This window comes from Chrysemys picta, chromosome 11, assembly GCF_011386835.1.
Source record: "Chrysemys picta bellii isolate R12L10 chromosome 11, ASM1138683v2, whole genome shotgun sequence".
NCBI classification, from domain to species: domain Eukaryota; kingdom Metazoa; phylum Chordata; order Testudines; family Emydidae; genus Chrysemys; species Chrysemys picta.
Window position 1 is genome coordinate 70,787,577 of NC_088801.1, and position 22,254 is coordinate 70,809,830.

General features: G+C 43.7%; 1 protein-coding gene across 12 annotated transcripts in view; it reads right to left on the reverse strand.

The window, feature by feature from the left end:
- The window catches only part of HDAC4 (histone deacetylase 4), a 438,771-nt gene that overhangs the window by 173,678 nt on the left and 242,839 nt on the right, over nt 1–22,254 (reverse strand). For all 12 annotated transcript variants that reach the window (XM_005299905.3, XM_005299903.3, XM_008163408.3 and 9 more), the window contains one exon: nt 2,908–3,058. In XM_005299905.3, coding sequence (XP_005299962.1) covers nt 2,908–3,058 — 151 coding nt within the window. The remainder of the gene's footprint in view (nt 1–2,907; nt 3,059–22,254) is intronic.

Here is a 22,254-nt window from a genome sequence, read left to right on the forward strand (position 1 = left end):
CCAGTCCTGGTAGATCCTGAAAGGCATTTTGTTTCTGGAAAAGCCCTTTAATGTCAATCTCACATATCTTATCTGGTCCCCCATTAGTATCCCCTATCTACTCACTCTGCCTCTTCCATCTCACTTCCTTTCCTTGTCTCACTTTCCTGATGGAAAATCCCTAGAGAATTTAGAAGAGAATGGGAAACTTTCCTAAAGGGTTTTCTGAACTATCACATGCAACTTATTTTTCTCTTTTTTTTTTTTTAATTTTTTAAAGAGTATATTGGTATCTCTATAAGGGTTCACTTTTTTGTTATGTCCTTTGTAATTCCATCATGCAGAAAACAGCACTTCACAGCAACTGCAAGACTCTCCAAATTATTGTCCAGCTCCAGCCACCAAGAAAGCATACTACTTTGTTCAATGTTTTTCCAATCAGGTAAGGAGGTGGGAAATGGCAGCCTCAGGAGGGTTGGTAATTGGACCCCTTGCATAGTCACTAGTTCAAATCTGTAACAGGCTGTCCTGACAGTTACTTGCAAGCTCGTCAGTAGCCTATAAGGAATGAGTTGGTGAGTGAGTGAAGCTTCTAGTGGACAAACGTTCACACTGTGAAAACGTCATCTACAAACAGCACCTCTGTTGGCTGTCTCAGAGAAGCCACTGACTGAATGGAGTACCTCAAGTACCCTTTAAGCCAGGAGTGGGCAAACTATGGCCCGCGGGCCACATCCGGCCCGTGGGACCACCCTGCCCAGCCCCCGAGCTCTTGGCCCGGGAGATTAGTCCCCGGCCCCTCCCCTGCTGTCCCTCCCACCCCATAGCCTCAGCTTGCTCGCTCCGCCATCGGCGCAATGCTCTGAGGCGGTGGGGCTTTGAGCTCCTGGGGCAGTGCAGCTGCAGAGCCCGGCCTGACCCGGTGCTCTGAGCTGCCTGGTGGTGGCGACAGCGTGGCCCAGCTCCAGCCGGGCGGTGCAGCTGTAGCGCCGCCAGCCACCGGTGCTCCAGGCAGTGCGGTAAGGGGGCAGGGAGCAGTGGGGGTTGGATAGAGGGCAGGGGAGTTCGGGGTGGTGGTCAGGGGACGGGGGGGGGGGGTGGATGGTGGTCGGGGGGGAACAGGGGGTTGAATGGGGCAGGGGTCCCGGGGGCAGTCAGGAAGGGGGGGTTGGATGGGGCAGCAGGGGGCAGTCAGGGGCAGGGGTTTCGGGGGCAGTCAGGGGACAGGGAGAAGGGATGGTTGGATGGGGCAGGGGTCCTGGGGGGGGGCATCAGGAATGAGAGGAGGGGTTGGATGGGGCAGCAGGGGTCTGGGGGTGGTCAGGAGACAGGGGTGTGTGGATGGGGCAGGGGTCCGGGGGGGGGGAGGGGGGAGTGGGGGAGATAAGAGGTGCGGGCTGGGCCACAACCCCCTCCCCTAACAGGCCCTCCATACAATTTACGAAACCCGATGCGTCTCTCAGGCTAAAAAATGTGCCCGCCCCTGCTTTAAGCACTAGAGGTGGTCTTTCCAGGGCAGGACTGAGAAACATTGGGAGGGGAGCTTGCGGTGCTGTTGCTTGTGAGATCTATGTTCTGGGGTTAGTGGAGTTCAACCTTCAATGCTGCTTACTGAACACCTCTCACATGCTTCAAATTCATGTGCAATAAGGAACAGAATGAGCAACTGAAATGTCTGATGTGGGATTTGTGTGGTCCTAATGCCAAATACAAAGTAATGCACACTTGAAAACAATCCCAACTACACCTACAAAAGGATGGGGCTAAATGAGCTGTTACCACTCAAGAAAGACCATGGAGTCATTGTGGATATTTCTCTGAAACCATCCACTCAGTCTGCAGTGGCAGTCAAAAAAGCTAACAGAATGTAGGAACCATTAGTAAAGGGTAGATAAGACAGAAAATATCATAATGCCACTATATAAAGCCATGGTACATCCATACCTTGAATACCTTATGCAGTTTTGGTCCCCCTGTCTCAAAAAAGATATATCAGAATTGGAAAAAGTACAGAGAAGGGCAACAAAAATTATTAGTGGTATGGAACAGCTTACATATGAGGAGAGAATTAAAAAAACTGGGACTGTTCAGCTTGGAAAAGACATTAACTAAGAAGAGATGTGATAGAGGTCTATAAAATCATGAAAAATGTGGAGAAAGTGAGTATTTTCTCCTTTACATAAGACAAGAAGCAGGAGCCACCCAATGAAATTAATAGGTAACAGATTTAAAACAAACAAAAGGAAGTACTTCACACAACACTCAGTTAACCTGTGGAAATCATTACCAGGAGACGTGAAGGCCAAAAGTGTAATTGGGTTCAAAAAAGAATCAGGAGAGAATCAGATGGAAAATAGGTCCATCAATGGCTATTAGCCAACCTGGACAGAGATGCAACCCCATGCTATGTATGTCCCTAAACATCTGACTGCCAGAAGCTGGGACTGGACAACAGGGGATGGATCACTTAATTTCCCTGTTCTCTTCATTCCCTCTGTCAGAAGACAGGATACTGGGCTAGATGGATCGTAGATCTGACCCACTATGGCCATTCTTATGTGATGATAATTTTACTGCATCTTGTTGCACACTTTTCCTTGGGTACTATCACATACACAAGAGCAAACCATACTTTGTAAGGTATAAAGAAATACTTTCAGAATTAAGATACTTTATTTTACGTATATAAAAAACAAAATTGAGAGTTCAGATACAGTTTCATCTTTTCTTTATCCTCAATCCCTTCTCACAGTTAACATGAGAATTTCATGCAACAAGTCTCCGTATGCAGAGAACCACGGATGTTTCATAAGCATTGTAAACTACCGTTGTACAACCACAGCGTAAAACAGAGTTACCAGTGCCCATGGCTTCTATTCACCTACTGTAAACTCCATCACTGAAATAAACTATCTTGCTGTTACTTACTTTCTTTTCCTTTCTCTTTGTTTTTTAGCTGTTGTAGTTTCTGTTCTCTATGCTGCTTCTCCAGCTCTTGTTCCTGTCGATGTTGCTCCAACTTTCTCTGGTGCTCCAAGAGCTCCTGCTGATGTTTCATTGCTAGCATTTCCTGTTGCTGCTGTTGAGACATGAAAGGAAAAAAGAAGTGAATGCACATAGTCTGACCACCCAAAGCCTTCATACCACAAGGCGCCAAACAGGAACTATTATAACTGGATGCTGATGTGTTTGAATACATTTAACAAAACAATGAAAGAGCATTTCTCCTTGTGCAAATGATTCCTGCATTAGGATGGGCATGTCACTCCACTCATCCTCATTCCAAATTTAAGAGAGAGCACATGCTATGTTATGGCTAACCTCTTCGGGGATGTGGTACAAGACGACTCTGGCTTATCCTTTGTGGCCCTGTGCAGGAGCTGGTTACAATCAGAGCTCCTGTACTTAGTGAGCACATGGACCTATTGTTTAAATAGCACTAACTTCTCCAAAAGGTGTGGGGCTATGCTCCTCAATCCACAGTTTGTTCTACATGGAAGGACAGACAACGATCAGAGCCACCAGAGCTCCAGAAAGGTATTTTTTGTCTAAGCCAATCTCAAAAGCTGCTGGGATCTCCCAATGGTGTGGCATGCATCTGCACCACCATCCACACGAGGCTAAAACAACTGCTCACAGACTGGTCAATTTCAGGCATTGCAGCAGATTCTCACTTGTGTCAGGTTGTCACAATCATTTTTAAAGAATTCCCTTTGGAATCATGCCCTAAGGATACATGAATAAACATTTCTTAACTGAGGCCCTATGTATGTTTAGGTAAATCAAACCAACAAACCACTACTGGTACAAAGTTTAGCTTACATCAGTGCATACTGAAGTAACATGCACTGATGAAACCCCAGTTTTGTGCTGGTGCAGCACATCTGCATTATGGGTGTGCACATCTACATTACAGGCTTGCACAAGGGTAACCAAAATCAATGTAATTTCACTGGTGAAAAAAATTGCCTAGTTTAGGCTGGGCCTGAGTACTGTATAGCTATTGTGTATTTTAAACTAACATGTGCATTTGTAAATATTCTTGATCAATTGAAATGCTTTATAAGAAAATTATTACAACCAAAAACCCACGACTATATTAAGAAAATATTTTTGAGGTTACAAAATGAGACCCTCACAAATTAGTAAAGTGCCAGAATAAAAGTTGTCTGAGCCCAATGAATTCAAACTCATCCTGGCAACACCCCTCAGAGGTAGATAGAGTTTTGACAAAAGAAGAACTGAGATTCAGGGAGATGAAGGCCAAAATCTGCAAAAATCTCCACTAATTTTGGGTGCCCATCTTGAGACACTAAGACCTGATTTTTTTTTTTAGTGTTTTTAAATAGCCCTTCACATGTTCAAAATACTGTACAGATATTACGTAATTAATCCTCACAACTCCCCTGTGAGGGAGGACGTTAAATCCTGTTACCCCACCCTTTGACTCAAGTGGTTAGCCAATATCCAGGGCCTTGCCAGGCTGTTTCAATGAGGAGAGAGATGAGATGAGTCAGGTGTATTGTTTGGTGCACTCCTGTTTAGTTACAAAGACTGTACACTGTTTTCCCTGCACAGTAGAAACAAACAAGAGCAGGCAGCTTCTTACTCTCTGTTTCCAAGTCTGCCCTTCCAGTCAGGTCTATGCCCAAGGAGCTCTGTCTCTCTGCTCACAACTGCTTCTCATGCCTTCTGCTGATGGACTCCTTTAACACATACACAACTTGCCAAACAATCCCCTAGTCCCTGCATTTGCAACCAGTTCCAGAGAAATGTTCAGAGCACACGGTTTAGCCCTGTCCAGGTTTTGCCATGCAGCCCAGTGAGTTGGGCAGCAACCTGAGCCTGGAAGTCTATACCGCATTGAAAGCCCTGCAGCGAGAGCCAGAGCTGGCTGGCACTGACCAGCTACAGAGGTTGTTTTAGCAGTGTAGACATATCCGATAGCAAAGCCAGCATTAGCACAGAGGGCCTCCTGAATCCCTGCATTCCATACCACACAACCTTACTCCCAGAGGGTCTGACATCCACAGCTCCCACTGATTTCATTTCTCACTGTGAGTGCTTAACACTTCTGAAAATCAGGTGTTTAAATTTGGACAGCTAGAAGATGAGGAACACACAATTAGTGACCATTTGTGAAAGTTTTGATTTAAGTGATTTGCCCACCATCACATACAAAGTCCCACCCCAGTGCACCATCTCCTAGGCCAAATGGTATTTTCATGGGACATGAGTGGGTCAGCAGTAGGATGAGAATCCATTTTGTCTGCTAGCACACCCGGGTGGGTGAATGCACAGTGCTAACATAATGTTCAGTGTTGTAATGGCAAGCCAGGAGCCAACTGCACTGAGCAAAAAAACAGATGAGAAATGACAATTTTTAGTAGCAAATAACTTGGCCACATGAGAATGGTTTTCCATGGGGCCACAAAAAGGCACCTTCCTCATAACAGTACTAGTCTCCTGCCAAATTTCAAGTTCCCACCGTAAATCCTGGAGATATTGGAGCTCTTTAAAAAAGAAGCTCCACCTAAATATATGGGTTATCATCACTCCTACAATGCTTCCAGATTTCATTTGCATCCTGTGTGTCAAGATGAAATGTTCTGCGTAGTTCAGTTACGCATATTATTATGCCGCAGATTACACAGAGTACAGGAACACGTTCGCTCACTGGCTTGAGTTACCATAATCACATTACGCCCGCCTTGCATTCTTTACCTTGGCAGCTTATAAACTAGCAGATTGATTTTAAATTGGCACTGTTGACTTTTAAAACTCTTAGTAGACCCTGGCGATAGTTGAGATTTCTTCCTTCAGCCTTGACTTAATGGGTATCTGTGCTCAGATACCACCCACTGTCAAAACTTCCCACCACCCTGTCTTAACTGGGAGGGGATTGGGCCAGAGCTGTGGTAGCTGCTAAGGTATGGATTTCTAACTTGCCTCCCCCTCAAGAAAAAAAACTCACTCCATCTCTCTCCAGTTTTGGAAAGTATCTTATACCTTCTTAAAATCCAAAGATGTTTTGCTTATTTATAAAATATGTTTTTGCTACTGTGGCCCTGCATTTATTGCTCCCCCCCCCCCTTTTTTTGCCATCTGTTTTTATTTGTTAAAGTTTTTGATAGCTATCTTTTGGTTTTTTTAAGTGGTGCCATTAAGATTTTCAGCAAATGCACTTCTGTAAGGGGCACATTATAAATAAAGTTATTATAAAATTCTATACAAGCATGTGGAAAGAAAGGAGTAATGCCTGCATATGCTGCAATCTAACTGGCTAACTACTCAGAGTTTTAAACATTCCTCTATCATTTTTTGCTAAAATTTTAAGCACATTAAGTACTAAATAATGCAGAACTGCTTACAATTACATTCATCGCAAATACCGTGGTCTATTCAAAATGTTCTAGTTCAACCCACTTGAACAACTGAGAGCAATTCAGGATTTAACCACATACAAAAATAAAACCTCCAGATGCCTGTTTTTTGTTTTTTAATTAAGTAGCAGCATCCACTAACACTTTTCTGTTGGGAGAAAAAAAATATCATTACAGACTTACAACAAGTCCACCACACGGTGGCTATAACCTAGCCCCAGAAAGTATGCAAATGAAAAATAATTTTTGCACAATTTGTTTAAAAAGGTTTGGGTTTTTTTTTTTTTTTTTTAATGAAATCAGGAGCCTTTCCCCCCCCCCCCCCCCCCCCCACCTGCAGTCTGCTGGGCTTATGTTATGCTTCCTGGAATGGCTTAAATACACTGATGTTTTAGAAGGAATTGTTTTTTCATTAACATTTGTAGTGAAATGTAAATGAAGAAGAAAAGAAGTGAAGACAGATTTGTACCGGATTTCTTCTAAAAATTTCATTAAAGATGTATTGTTTCTGCTGGAGTTCCAACCCACGAGTATACTCGCTATAGATTATGAATCTTTTCAGAGAAAAGAAATGAAAAAAAGCCTGTCTTATTGAAGAGAAGAGACAGCATTCTAGATCATGTTGTTAGGACAAAGTGAAATGAGGTCTCCTGTAGACTCTGGCAATAATGACAAATGCAGAACCCACTTTTCTGCTGTATCTATATTGGGATTTTTCCTACATTGCAAATAGAGACTTCCTTCTTTTCCTACTGGCAGTGTGATAGCACAGAAAGCAGGCATATATTGCCCAGAGTAACTACTTTTGAAATATAATTCTACATATGCGAATAAATATTTAGGTGGATTTGTTAAGGCTTGTTAGTTATCCTAGTAAGAACTCTCTCTCATACCTTTATAAAACAGTAGGAGACACTATCGCCAAACTCTGTTGCAGGCAAGTCTACCAACTGCAATTCTGCAATGCTTATATGTTAATTGCACAGTTCGCTTAAAAGTATGTTTTTCTTGCAAAGTAAGAAAAATTAAATATTTGCAAAAAAATAAAATTATACGGCAAGGGCAAGCCCCTACCTTAGGAATAATTCCAGAACATATCGTAATTTGAAGAGTGTACTGTGAAAAATATGGATACTGTATTAGTAGGAGTGCAGCAGGGAACATCTGAATAAGGGGCTCTTGCCAAAATAAATATTTGTAAATATTTATAACTATAGGGATTCCTTCATATGCTTAATGTCACTGCTTCTACTATTCACGAAAAACACACAAATGCTTAACTGTACCTGTAGCTAAAGCTTCTGAGACTCCACTGGCATATATTAATGCTAATAAATGTATTCAGAAAAATGTAGTGGATTTAATGGCATTTATCATTTTACAGCTAAATGTGAAGACAACAGTACAACAAATATCAATCACACTTACTAAAATTTCCATTCTCTTCAATTAATTCAGGTTTATTTAGAAAACAGAGGGGAGCAAACCACAGCTTTTTAAATAAATACATTCTAAACTTATTTGCTTTTCAACTGTACCAAGTAAAGCAGTTAAAATAGAATCCCTCAGTCATTACAATAAAAATGGAAACAGAGATACTGCTAATTAAAGCTCTCATTGATATTATTCCCAAAGAAATACAATATAGTCATGGAAACCAAGTGTCACGAAAACTTATATGATAATAAAGACACAATTTACCACAACAAATGCAACTACATTTCCTAACAAGATGGGGCCAGCCACAGACACAAATGGGCCATCATCATGGTAGGGATTAGGCATGTCCATCGGTGCTCCCTCGGAGTTTGAAGATGATTGCCTTCCATAAAATCCGGGATCCACAGATCTTGTTACAATTGGTGCAGACATTTCCTAGTGGAAAGGGTGGATCTGGATTGTTGAGTTGGGCTCCAGCATGTTCTTTCCTCCTTTACACTGTCTCTGTTGGATCTCAAAATATTGGGATCTTTGCCACAAGGTCCTTTTCCATTTAGGTCAGTCGAGGGCTTGGGTTTCCCATGAGTTTAATTGCACTTCTTCATATTGGCTTTGAGGATGACTTTGAAGCGCCTTTTTTGCCCTCCCCTTGTCCATTGGCCATGACTCAGTTGTGAGAACATGATCTGCTTTGGGTGTCAATTATCCGGCATTCGAAGAACATGATTAGCCCAACGGAGTTGGTGGTGGATGATCATAGCTTCAATGCTGGAGGTTTTGGCTTGGGACAGAACACTGATGTTGGTGTGTCGGTCGTCCACTTGTTTTGGAAGATTTTGCAGAAGCACTGTTGATGGTACTGTTCAAGAACCTTGAGGTGTCTACTGCACATGACCCAGGTTTCAACACCATACAAGAGAGCAGGGATAAAACAGCCTGGTATGTGGGAAGCTTGGTGTGATTCTTGATGTCATGATCTTCAAAGACATGTTTTCTCAAGTGTCCGAAAGCAGCACTGGTGCATTGAAGGTGGTGTTGAATTTCCTCATCAATGTCAGCTTTCTAAGACCGAAAGCTGCTGAGGTAAAGAAGTGCTTGACGTTCTCCAGGGTCCCTTTACTGACCTGAATTACAGGAGTATGATTCTGGTGATTTGGATCCTATTGGTGGAGTACCTTAGTTTTCTTGGTGTTGACTGTGAGGCTGAGTTGGTTGTAGGACTCAGAGAAAGCGTTGATTCTTTTTTGAAGATCTTCTTCTGAGTGGGCACACAGGGCACAGTTGTCCGCATATTGGAGTTCAATGGCTGATTTAGTCTTTGTCTTGGATCGGAGATGATTGAGGTTGAAGAACTTGCCATCCATTTTGTATTGGACGTCAAGTCCGGAGGGGAACTTGTCAGAGATGAGGAATAGGATGACAGCAAGGAAGATGGAGAAAAGTGTTGGAGCGATGAGACTCCCTTGCTTAACTCCTGTCTTGACTAGGAAGGGGTCCGTTTCGGATCCATTGCTGATAACTGTCACAGACATGTTGCCGAGAAGGAGTCGGAGGACGGCAACAAATTTTGGCAGGCATATAAATGTAATGACAATTCTCCACAGTGTCTCACGACTGATGGAGTCAAATGCTTTCGTGAAGTCAATGAAAACCACATACAGAGGTTGATGTTGCTTGTGGCACTTTTCTTAAAGTTGGCGGTTGGAAGATCATGTCGGTGGTACTCTGAGATGGTCTGAATCCACACTACATTTCTGGGAGCATTTTCTTGGCCAAGGGGAGCAGCCGGTTGAGGAGAATTCTCGCAAGAATCTTTCCGGAGGTGGACAACAGGATAATTCCTCAATAGTTTCCACAATCTAATTTGTCTCCCTTCTTGAAGATGGTCACAATCATGGCATCTCCAAGAGCTGTATGGATTTCTTCTGAATTCCAAATCTTGAGGATTAAGGCGTGAAGCTGGTGAGCCTGTTCGCCGCCTCCTCTGAAGATTTCAGTGGGGATTCCATCCGGTCCAGATGCCTTATTGTTCTTCATGTGTTTGATGGCTTTCTTTACCTCAACGAATGTTGGTGGGATTCTGAGGTCATCTATGATAGGATGTTGAGGGATTAAGTCAAAGACCAACATTAAAGTCATGATTCAGAAGGTCTTTGAAGTATTCCTTCCAACATGCATTGGTAGATTCATTCTCCCTGAGAAGGTTGGCTCCCTGGATCAGAGTGGGGTTAGCCCTGGGGAACCATAAAGGGCTTTGGTGGTGTTCAAGAATCCACGCATGTTATGGGTGTTGGATCTCCTTCGCTTTGCTCTCCCACTACTTGTTCTTCATTTCACAGGTTTTCCTTTGAACTTCATCTTTGAGCTGATGGTGGACATATTGCTTCTGCTTGGAATTGATGTCATTCTGCCAACCACAGAAGGGCTTGTGCTTATGGTAGATCAGGTCTTGGATTTCCTCATAGTTCTCATCAAACCAGTCTTGGTGCTTCTTGGTTGAGAAGCCCGGTGTTCCTTCACATGCAGCATGGGCGGCAAATTTGAATGCTTTCCAATGATCTTTGTAGCTCTCCATCTCAGTTTTGATATTCATCAGTTTCTTGGGGAGGCACTGTTGGAAAAGGTCAAGTTTAGTTGGTCCTTAAGACTCTCGGCATTAATCTTCCATCTAGCTGATTTCTTCTGCATTTGTCATGTTGGTGTGAATTTGATGTAAATGATACAGCAGATAAGGCAATGTTTCTCAGTCATCGCTTTGGTGATGTAAACGTCTTCACAATCACGGACAATGACATAGTCAATCAGATGCCAATGCTTATATCACATGTGTTCCCACAATGTCTTCTACTTATTCTTTTGGTGGAAACATGGTGTGTGATAATTAGGTCATATTTCGCGCATTTGGTCAGGAGAATTCTGTTGAAATTCATCTTGCCCACTCCTTCCTTTCCGAGTGTGCCACTGTTGTAACCCTTCTGCCCATCTAAGTTGGCAGCAACAAGGGCCGGGTTCTGTATCTAGGGGTTCCGTTTCAATAACGCAATGCAAAACCGGCTCGAGCCCCCACCCAGTGACCTGGGACAATTACATACCACCCCCTGGGCACCTCTAAGAGGCAATACTTCCCCTCTCGCAAGCACGGAGTCTGAGTGTAACAGAAAATGTTTAATAACATGAGGTAAACGACATCAGTATTAAATGGAAAAAACACCACAACTAGAGTTTTTAGACCAAACCATGAGCGAAGACCCACCCCAGCAAATTGGGCCGTGTCCTCTCCCGTTGGTTTCTTGAAACCAGCGACCCAAGAATCACCAAAGTCCCAAAAGTCCACCAATCCCAAAGTCTCTTGGGTCCAGCAACCCAAGAATCACAAAAGTCCCAAAAGTCCGACAACCCCCCAAAGTCTCTGTCCATGATCAGTGCAGCCCCAGAGTTCAAGGGGGGGGGGGTGAGCAGGGTGTTAAGGGGGCACCTTACGTGATCCGAGGCCAACCGGCTGCTTCTCCGTGGGGTTCCACTGCAGCCTTCACCACGAACTGCTCCACTCCACCCGCAGCCCCACAAACTGCTCTGGCAGCTGCTCCGCTCCGCTCACCGACCTGTGAGCCGCGCTGCTCCGCTCCGCTCACCGACCTGTGAGCCGCTCCGCTCCGCTCCAGCCATCCCTTGGGCCGCTCCCACAAGGCTCTGCTCTGCTCTGCTCTGCTAGCTGCTCCTCCAGCCGCTCCGCTCACCGACCTGTGAGCCGCTCCGCTCCGCTCACTCCCCGCTAAGCTAAGTTAGCTTAGCTATAGCTTCAGGCTCCCCCACTAGTTAACACAGCCTCAGTGATCTCAGCTCTTAAATAGCTTTAGCTCTTTTGTGATTTCAGCTAGTAGTAGGGGAGCCCCAGTGCTGGTGCACTATTGGCCCAAAGCGAACTCAGATCAGCAGTCTGTAACTAGACTCCTAAGGGAATCAAAGTTAGCTCTGACATTCAACAGTGGAGAGAGGAGGTAGTGCAATTGGTGTTTCAACCCCCTTGGGGAGGGGGCCACACCATCAGGTACAAATACCTGTCCCCATCCTCTCTCAATTCACTGGGTTTTGTAACCCATGCCCCTTGACAAGCAAATGCTACTTAGGTAATGGTGAATGACTCACTCAGTCCTTCTGTCATACAACAGTTCCACTGGCCTTGATTCACAGAATCAGGGTAACAAAACTTTATTCTTCCTGCCCCAATAACAGAGAAACTGGGGATCCCACACCAGCCAAAGTAACCACTTTGAGTTGCTGTGGTTTCATGCCAGGCGAGTGGGTGTGCCTATGCAAACAAGATCAGCCCCTGGAGTTCTTTTCCACCCTCGCCATAATTCACCACCAGATGTCAGGGTAGAGCTCATCCTGACTCTGCTTACACTGTAATTCCAAGAGCTGGTTGACTATTTCATTTTTGATAGCAAAACCAACACTGTAGATTTGTCATTCAGCGTCACCTGCTACTTTCCAGAAAAAAAAGTGTAATCACTACCTCGTTCCTTGAGCTTTCCTTCTCCTGCACGTGAGGTCTCACTCAGTGCAGCAATGTCGATGTCATGCCTCCTGAATTCTCTGGCCACAATCGCTGTTCTTTGCTCTGGCCAGTTATTTTTTGGGTTGTCCATCAGGATTCAAACATTCCAGGTTCCAAATTTCATTGTTCAGTTTTGACCACAGTAAGGTGATCCCTCTGGACATGGTTATCCAGTCGGAGGGAGACAAGGCAGACTGTGTTTAGGGCACCTTTTCTAGCCCTCTCCCATGCGAGGTGAGCAGAGTGGATCTTAAAAGGGGATGCTCAGTCGTGGTTGTAGCTGCCAAGTTGCATACCTGCCTCTGTCCAAATGCATAAATGACCATCTGACAGCCGCTACCTACATGCCGGTCTGTGACCAGGAGCTTCTGGTAATAACTGTCTTGCTCCACCTACCGTTCCCCCAGCCACAAAAACCGACCCAGAGATTGCTCTCTCCTACCCACAATTTCAGGCAAGTTCCCTCCCTCCTTCCCTTCCAAGATATTTATAACCTCCTATTTACAACCTTTCCCCTTGACAGCTTTCTGAATGGTGCTTTAATTTTTTGTTTTCAAAAATTTGGTCAAACTGGGTAAAATTTTCAACAGCACCTAAGACATTTAGCAACCTACTTCCCAATTCATTTTCACCTAGGTACTTTTGAAAAATTACCCACTGCAATTAGTTGAAGAATGTGTAAAACTACCTGTAGCCAGAGAACTTAGTACTGCTTATTTATCTGAGGAGAAGCATGTGCATGGTTTACTTTAGCAGAGATCTGCAGTAAATTACACTCAATGCATTTGTTTCAGATTCTTGGTTACTATAATCTGAAATAAATTTAACTTCTGTGAAGACTGCAGCATGAGTGGAATGTACTCTGATCCTGACCAGACAAGGCACTCCGTGCTGCTCTGTACCTATCCTAGATACAATTCCTAATCTACCTGGCAATCATGTAACTGGGGTAAGTATGAAGAATAAGTATATTGTTTTGGAATACTGAATAGGATAGAAATTGGGAAAGCGCTACAATCTCTCCTCCTTTCCTAGCTGAAGACACTAACAGGACTACTGAACTATATTTAGACTTGGAAGGATTTGAATTTTATCAGTAAATGTCAGTAAGTGTTCATTTCACCGTACACACACAAACTAATAAAATAAATATTACCATCCATAATCACCATTTAAAGATAGGCAAAGTAAGAAAAATGCTTTTTTGAAAACTTACTAGATTTTGATTTAAGGCTATTTACTATATTTTAACATGTGATGTAGGGAGTTTGTGTTTTAACAGTTATAAAGCTTTAATATTTTGAATCATTAAATAACTACTGTCTGACCCCCTCCATAATTTTGCTCAACTGTGAATATTTAAATTGATAAAAAAAGAGACAAAAATGCTCAAAAATAATCAAGATTATCAGTCGAAATTCTAAAACAATAAAAATCAAATTCTGCCAAACCTGACTATATTAAAAAATGATACTTAGGGAGGAATTTTCAAAAGCCCACAGTGTTGCTCTAACTACTCCCAATGCGGTCAATGGGAGTTTTAATATTGACATGAATAGGAGGAGAGGTAGGCCAGTGCTGAGCACTTATGAACGCTTTGAAATTGTAATTGCTGGAAAACGAGTGCGTCTTTGGAGTGGTGGAGCGAAGGGTGATTGTTAATCTTAAGAAAATTGGTCAGGCCTCAACAAGTTGTGGGACTCCAAACAGGGAAGGAAGTAGGAGTCCAGATGGAAATAACTCCCTGTATCCCTCCCACTGATCACAAGAGGGTGCTAAGAATTGTGGTTTGTACTCTTAAAAAGCTAGGAGGTATATCAAATGCTTCTCACAAAAATCAAAGTGTGTTGGAAATTTGGCCATGCTTGAGCTCCCCCTGGCCCGGCATCATGCCATGACCATCACCACGTAATGTCTGTGCTAGAGCGTAACTGCAGTCCGGACCACTTTATCCAATCTCTCTAATTCTTTTAGGAAAGCTCAGTCACACACCAGAACAAAAAACTTAAGGTGCTTGAGGAGGAATGAAACACTGGACCCTGGTGCAGAAAGCCATAGAACTCAGGGGGAGGAAGATTCAGAATCATCCAGATAGTCTTAGTTAGAGATCATCTCTAGGGACACTTGGAGCAACACAGATCAGCGGATTACTGAGAAGTGCCCACTTTCTTTACAGCCTTCCAAGTCACTGTACTGAGAGGGAAGTGAAAGGCAAAGGAGAAAATACACTCTTGTGAAAAGGCATCCTTAGCTTCTGTTTATGGGTTAGAGATCTTGCTACAATACAGAGTAATGTGTTGTTTGCATCAAAAAGGAAGCCCATGGATGGAATGCCCTGCCCTGAGATGATCAGCCAGAACCCTTTTCTTCCTTTTCAGTTCTTTTTCCTGGAAAGATCTGTGACCTGCTCAGCCAGTCCACCTGTCAGCAAAATATCTGGAACACATTACAAGCCTAGATGAATCAGAGTTTGGTCTCTACCCAAGTGCATAGTTTAAAAGAAGTTATAAAAAATAAAAAGAATCATTATGTTTAAGCACCAACAACGTGTCTGGTGCTTTAAAAAACAATAATATATTTATAAAGAGTTCCTTCCCCCAGGAACTTATAGTCTAAACAAGCTAAGAGTCAGCAGACATGTGCAAATGGCTGCTTTTGGAAGTTATATAACTTGTCCTCTCATCTGAAGGTTTATTTTTACTTTGTTGGCAATCGCTCCTTAGCAGGATATTTATCTGCTTGTGTTAACTGCATGCAAAATGTTCTGTGAAAATTCTACAGATTTTTGGCTGAATACATGTATTCAAAAACGTTAAGCTCAGAATCTAAAAAAATTTACAAAATTGTAAAGATGAAACTTCGCAAACAACAAACTATATTGATTGAAGGGGAACTATTTGATTTCCAAGTGGAGATTTTATTTTGTTTTGTTTTTTTAAGGATTTCAACTTTGCCTATTAGCTGCTTTGACTTCTTATTTCAAGTTTCCACTTCCTTGTTTACTGAATTGTCAAGCTATAAGCTCTGATTTCAGGAACCTTTTTGATGACTCTTCTACCACGTGTTTTAATTTAATTTTACGGTGGATTTCTTCAAGGGCACAGCATGCTAGGTTGAGGTAACTGGCTGAACTGGCAGAAAGAGAAAGTGTTATGAATGTGAGAGGTTTTCAGAGAGAGAGAGAGAGACAAGCAGTAAAGGTTCCCAAAAAAGTAGACTGAAAATACAGTGCAGAAGAACACAGTTTTTTTTCACCTTCTGTGATGGAGTAATATCAGAATGTACATTCACTGTGCTTCTCATCTCAGACAGGCAGTAGGCAGCCAACCTGGTACCAGGACTCTCTGCACCCAGCCCTTCTTCTCTCCAGCAGGAAACCACTCTATCCCAGTTGAGAGCTTCCAGAGCTAGAGAATAAATTTGCTTCGATGGCCCCACATTTGTCTAGCTCAGGGGTCGGCAACCTACGGCATGCGTGCCAAAGGTGGCACGTGAGCCGATTTTTGATGGCACGCGGCGGTGGTCAGAGCGGCTCAGCCTGCCGCCGCTCTGGGGTTCCGGCTGCTGACCCGTTGCCAGTCGGGGTCAGCGCCCGCTGCTGGCCTGGGGACCCCCAAGGAACCCCAGGCTGGCAGCAGGCTGAGCAGGCCGGCGGCTGAGACCCCGGCTGGCAGGAGCCGGCCAGAACCCCAGAGCAGCGGCGGCCTGAGCCACTCAGCCCGCTGCCGGCCTGGGGTCCCAGCCGCCGGCTGTACTCAGCCCGCTGCCGGCCTGGGGTTCCATTCACTCAGCCAGCAGGGGGCTGAGTGGCTCAGTAAGCTGCCGGTCTGGGGTTCCGGCTGCCGACCCCTTGCCAGTCGGGGTCCCAGCCGCTCAGCCTCCTGCCAGCTTTATAAAGCAGGCTAATAGCGGGCTGAGTGGGGCCGGCAGCCGGGATCCCGGCTGGTAGGAGCTGGCGGATGGAACCTCAGACCAGCAGCGGGGGTCCCAGCCACCGGCCCCGCTCAGACCCCTGCCGGTCTGGGTGAATGGAACCCCAGGCTGGCAGTGGGCTGAGTGGTGCCAGTGGCCGGGACCTCAGACCGGCAGCAGACTGAGCCGCTCAGCCCGCTGCCGGACTGAGGTCCTGGCCACCAGCACCGCTCAGACCAGACTGGCAGCGGGCTGAGCAGGGGCTGGGATCCTTGTCTGGGGTTCCAGCCACCAGCCCCGCTCAGCCTACTGCCGGTCTGGGGTTCCATTCATCCAGACCAGCAGTGGGCTGAGTGGGGCTGGTGGCCGGGATCCTGGCCACCAGCCCCCTCAGCCCACTACCAGCCTGGGTTTCTGCTCACCCAGGCCGGCAGGAGGCTGAGTGGGGCCAGCAGCCGGAACTCCAGACCAGCAGCAGGCTGAGTGCTGCTGGCACCTCAGACTGGCAGCAGACTGAGCCACTCAGTCCCCCGCCAGCCCAGCTCAGCCTGCCTCCGGCCCGCTGCCGGCTGAGTGAATAGAACCCCAGACCAGCAGTGGGCTGTGCAGGGCTGGTGGCCGGAACCCCAGACAAGGATCCCAGGCAAGGATCACACTAAATTGATAAGATCTGCATTTTAATTTTATTTTAAATGAAGCTTCTTAAATATTTTAAAAACCTTATTTACTGTAAATACAACAATAGTTTATTTATATCATATAGACATAGAGAGAGACCTTCTACAAACGTTAAAATGTATTACTGGCATGGGAAACCTTAAATTACAGTGAACTTGGCACACCACTTCTGAAAGGTTGCTGACCCCTGGTCTAGCTAGTTACTGTTCCTGAGTCCATTCACCCAGGGGAGAACCCTTCAGTCACAGTACAAGTTGGTGTTACCATATCACCAAGACCAATTAGCAAGTAAGATAAATTGTTTTCTTCTGCAATATGGCAATCCTCAGTATATAGAATGGGTCTGACTAGCAGTGATAATACTCAGGAGGAAAAGGAGAACTAGAGGTAAAAGCTCAGAGGCTCTGCATAGGTAAAATAAGAGAAACTAGGGAATATAGAGGATGTGAGTGAGGGGAGACTGCTCGGAACCCCTTTTTCAAGGAGAGACTTCTAGGGCTGCTGGGTTACGATGGCTCTTAAGAACTCCTTACCAAAAGCTGTGTCAACTGACTGGCAGATCTAACTGATTGTGTCCAGAGGAAGTGTGAATTGAGTGACAAGTGGCTGCCCAACAAAGTGGAGCTGCTCACTTGTCAGCTTAGACATGAAACCACCATTGGATAGCAGACCTAGAGGTACAGGAGGCACAGATGTTGAGACCTAAATGAGTTTTTTCCTCATCATGCCCATCCATCTTCTGATACAGGTCTCTAGAAAGTGACATTGGCATCCAGAGGCAGGTCTGAAGGCTTGGAATGGTCAATCCACTGTGGAGTGGGCCAGCCAAACATTATGGAAGGCAGGATCTAGGATGCCGATTCTGTGGAGGTGCTTGGGAAGAGCTGATGGGGCCAAACACCAGATCTTGACCCCGGTGGAGGAAGGAAAGATGCAACTGGGAGCATGCTGCTGGTTTGATGAGACCCGCTGAAGGGGGGAAAAAGGGAGTCCAGCAATGTTTACCGGGTGCTGCAACACTATGGTGACCGAGTACAGCATATGAGAAGTTAGGTAGGCTTCATAGCAGGATCAGATAGTTTTGTGAGGTGGGAGACTCCTCAGAAGCATTCTTTTAGGAATTTCAAAAAAGTGAGAAGGAAAGAGTTGAAGGAGAGGAAATATGTCATTTATTACCCTGGGAGAAGTGAAAAGGTCCCCAAAGACAATGGAGGAGGTGGCCAGAGAGACCCAATGGTGAGAGAGCAAGAAATACCTTTGTTTGGCTGTTTCTTGGACACAGAGGAAAAGGAGTCTCCCAGAGGGGAGAAGATGCTAAAGGTTAATGTCTGGTTGATATAAGCTATGGCCTCTGAGTAGAACATCTCATCCAATGAGAAAAGAGCCCAAGGAGAGACTGGATCTCTCCTGTGTCCATAAATCTCAGATTAGTCCTCCTGTGCCTTATCCTTCCAATACCCAGCGTCGGCAAATTAACTGCTGAAGCATGATGCAAGCAACCATTTCAGCTCTACTTCTGCTTCCTCTTGACCTGGTTGCAGCATCACTGTACAAGGTGGTGGCCAGAAGGAGGACTAAGTAGTGCTGTTCTTTGCAGATGTCTGTGATGAAGACATTTGACCTACTTTTGCAACATATTTGAAGAGAACTTTGTGCATCAAAAATTAATGTAAATGTTTTATGTGAATATTCAATATAATTTGAATGTTCACCCATGCACATATCAGGTTCATTAATTTAAAGGTAATGTACTACACCATTACAAACTGAATAAATTCATTTGTTTTACACAGACTGATCACATTTCAAACAAAAAAATAAATGTAGAAAATTCTCACGTAACATTATTGTTGATGTTTTAACAAGTCAGGTTATTCAAAATTATGGTTTCCATTCAAATGCTAACTCTGTTCCTTTTCGTAAATTTTGTAAACAGATTGCAAAATTTCTATGGGACTCATAATTTTGAATTTATTGAATTTTGTGCATGTCAAATTTCAACAATAGCATTTCATTAATGGATTTTTTGTTTTGCTTTCTTTGTTTACTTTTCAGTGGTGGCATTTTTTATCTCCTTTCAGTTACAATATAAACATATGCTCAGATTTGGATGGGAGACAAGTTGATGCTATAATGACCAAACACTCACACTATAACTGACAAAACACAAGGAAAATGCAAATATGTTTTAGGTAAAGAAGCTTTTATATCTCCTATTAACTGACCAGTGAACTGCCTTTCTCTATATATTTTCTAGATAGTCTTGTGACTGCTTGCAAAGAAACACCATTCTAACCTCAAACAGCACTGGGTAGCAAACGAAAAACAATGCTCAACAGAAATTTCATAGAATATCAGGGTTGGAAGGGACCTCAGGTGGTTATCTAGTCCAACCCCCTGCTCAAAGCAGGACCAATCCCCAACTAAATCATCCCAGCCATGTCAAGCCTGACCTTAAAAACCTCTAGGGAAGGAGAGTCCACCACCTCCCTAGGTAACCCATTCCAATGCTTCACTACCCTCCTAGTGAAAAAGTTTTTCCTAATATCCAACCTAAACCTCCCCCACTGCAACTTGAGACCATTACTTCTTGTTCTGTCATCTGGTACCACTGAGAACAGTCTAGCTCCATCCTCGTTGGAACCCCCTTTCAGGTAGTTGAAAGCAGCTATCAAATCCCCCCTCATTCTTCTCTTCTGCAGACTAAACAATCCCAGTCCCCTCAGCCTCTCCTCATAAATCATGTGCTCCAACCCCCTAATCATTTATTTTGGGCAAGGTGGGCTCACAAGAAAAAACTTGTGGCATCAGAGATATCATGTACAAGCTGAAAGTTCTGATTTCCTCTTTGTATTATAAATCAGACATGTCTGCAAAATCTGAAATTTCATATTCTGGAAACAATTTGGGACCCAAAACTTCACAGATTAATGACCTCTAATTTATACAGTGTGCAGTAGTAACATGAGACGTAGCAGCAGGTATCTGAGAATTGGTCAAGATATCATGGCATGATCACCAGTAACTACACTGAGTACCATTAGGTTGTTTTATGATATTGGATTTTATTCAGACATCAATTCATGTTATTACTATGCATAGCTTATTGACCTCCTTCCTATCTGAAAGCAGCAACACATCATTGGGAGATAAAAATAGAGCCTGCTCTGTCAGTATTAGTCTTGTTGGATGTCTGTAAGTAAAAGGTTTTGGCCTTTGGGGACATGGGAAATTACCCTTTCCCTGAAAAAGAAAGCGCCCTCGGCCTGCAAAGGCTTACACACAAGTTTAACTTCACTTATTGTGAATAGTCCCATTGTTACTCACCATGCATAAAGCAAGGGACCTGAGTACGTTTTTGCATGATCAGGGCTTAAGTCTTTAAAATGGTTTAAAAATACTGGACTCAGTTGCTTTTAAAAGAAAAACCAATGGAGACCCCTGAAACAGAAAAAGCAGGAGGCTAAAATTACTGTAATTCTCCCCACCACCACCACCCCGCATGTGGTAACCCATTTAAATATTAACAAGGCACAAAACATGGAGTCTGCTATAGCCCACCACAAAACCTTCAGATGCAACTTTCTAGACCAGGGGTCGGCAACCTTTCAGAAGTGGTGTGCCGAGTCTTCATTTATTCATTCTAATTTAAGGTTTCACATGCCAGTAATACATTTTAACGTTTTTAGAAGGTCTCGTTCTATAAGTCTATAATCTATAACTAAACTATTGTTGTATGTAAAGTAAATAAGGTTTTTAAAATGTTTAAGAAGCTTCATTTAAAATTAAATTAAAATGCAGAGCCCCCCGGACTGGTGGCCAGGACCCGGGCAGTGTGAATGCCACTGAAAATCAGCTTGTGCGCCACCTTTGGCACGTGTGCCATAGGTTGTCTACCCCTGTTCTAGACCAATAATATTGTCATCACAGGATGCATTGCCCACTATTGCACACCTGTAAAATTATTACATTTTGTTAGGTCTAACCTTAAGACTATAAACACTGCTGTGCAAATGACCGAATGAAAATGTAAAGAGAATGGCTAGTGAGCAGTTATGAACTCAAGTTAACAGTTCTGAACGCTGTAGGAGATATACAAACCTGCTTTGTGAGATTTCTAAAAAGGTCTCTAGATCTCTCTCTTCACATCTCTTCTTATCGTAAGTTTGCAGTTACACTAGTGGATATTAGCATTATTGCATTTTCAAATATATGTAGGTGGTCATATACAAATATTCACTAAGTTCACAGCTGTATGCCTTTATGACATTAAGGGGAAATAACCTGCTCTACATGGCTAATACACTATTCATCAGTTCTTTTGGCTTTTCCTTTTTACAAATATAGAATACAAGTGATCAGCCTGACAGCACTAAAAATGAAAGTTCTCCATTCATGAAATAGGTACAAATAAGAATAGTGGCAGTGCTAGCAGTTCTACGTGACCTATCATGAACACATCTTGGAAAGAGAACAGCTCCGTTTCACTAGCCACTGAATAATTTGGATGTCCACAAGGATACCAAATAATGTCAGTTATGGTGCTGGTTTTATTATGTGGACACTTTTCTATTAGAAAAGTAACAGGCCACCACCACATTTCACAGAGGCCACTAAAAAGCCATCAGAATATAATAATTTTTAGTATAAATTAATTCTATGGACTCTCTTGTATGCACAGAGTAGAAAAAGTACCCATGTGTGTCAAAGACTGTAGGGAAAAAGCATAGCTTTATTTGAGAAATAATATGAGATTATACAACTGAAACTTTCATCACAATGTGTACACACAAGAAGACAAAGTTACAGTTGCACATGCAATTTCCTGACTTGTAGATGTTTACCTGTCTCTCTCCCATAATATCTTCTGTCCAACCATTAAAACAACAGTTTTGTGCATTTCATTTAGTGCCAGTCTAATAGCGCCTGAAAGCAAAGTCCTCAGCATATCCAAAAACCAGATACAGTGCCGCATGGACAGTGACTGTGCCAGCTTCCTGATATTGTGCTACCAAAGTGCCTGAATCCTGACCTGGAGAGCCCAGCTGTATGGGAGAAAGTATAAGAGAAGCAATGTCCATTCAGTCCTCTGGTAAGCCCACCAATACATACATAAGTTAGTGCTAACTGTGGTGGGTTTTGTAGGATAAACACCTGTGTCCTAAAACTAGACAGACTCCTCAATCATGTCACTTAGGCCACTGATTAAAATGTAAACGGCAACAGCTTTGGGTCACTACCAATCAAGTTTGGATTGGAACTGGAGACTGAAAAGTGAAAAGTTCAGCACCACGTCCTTCATAG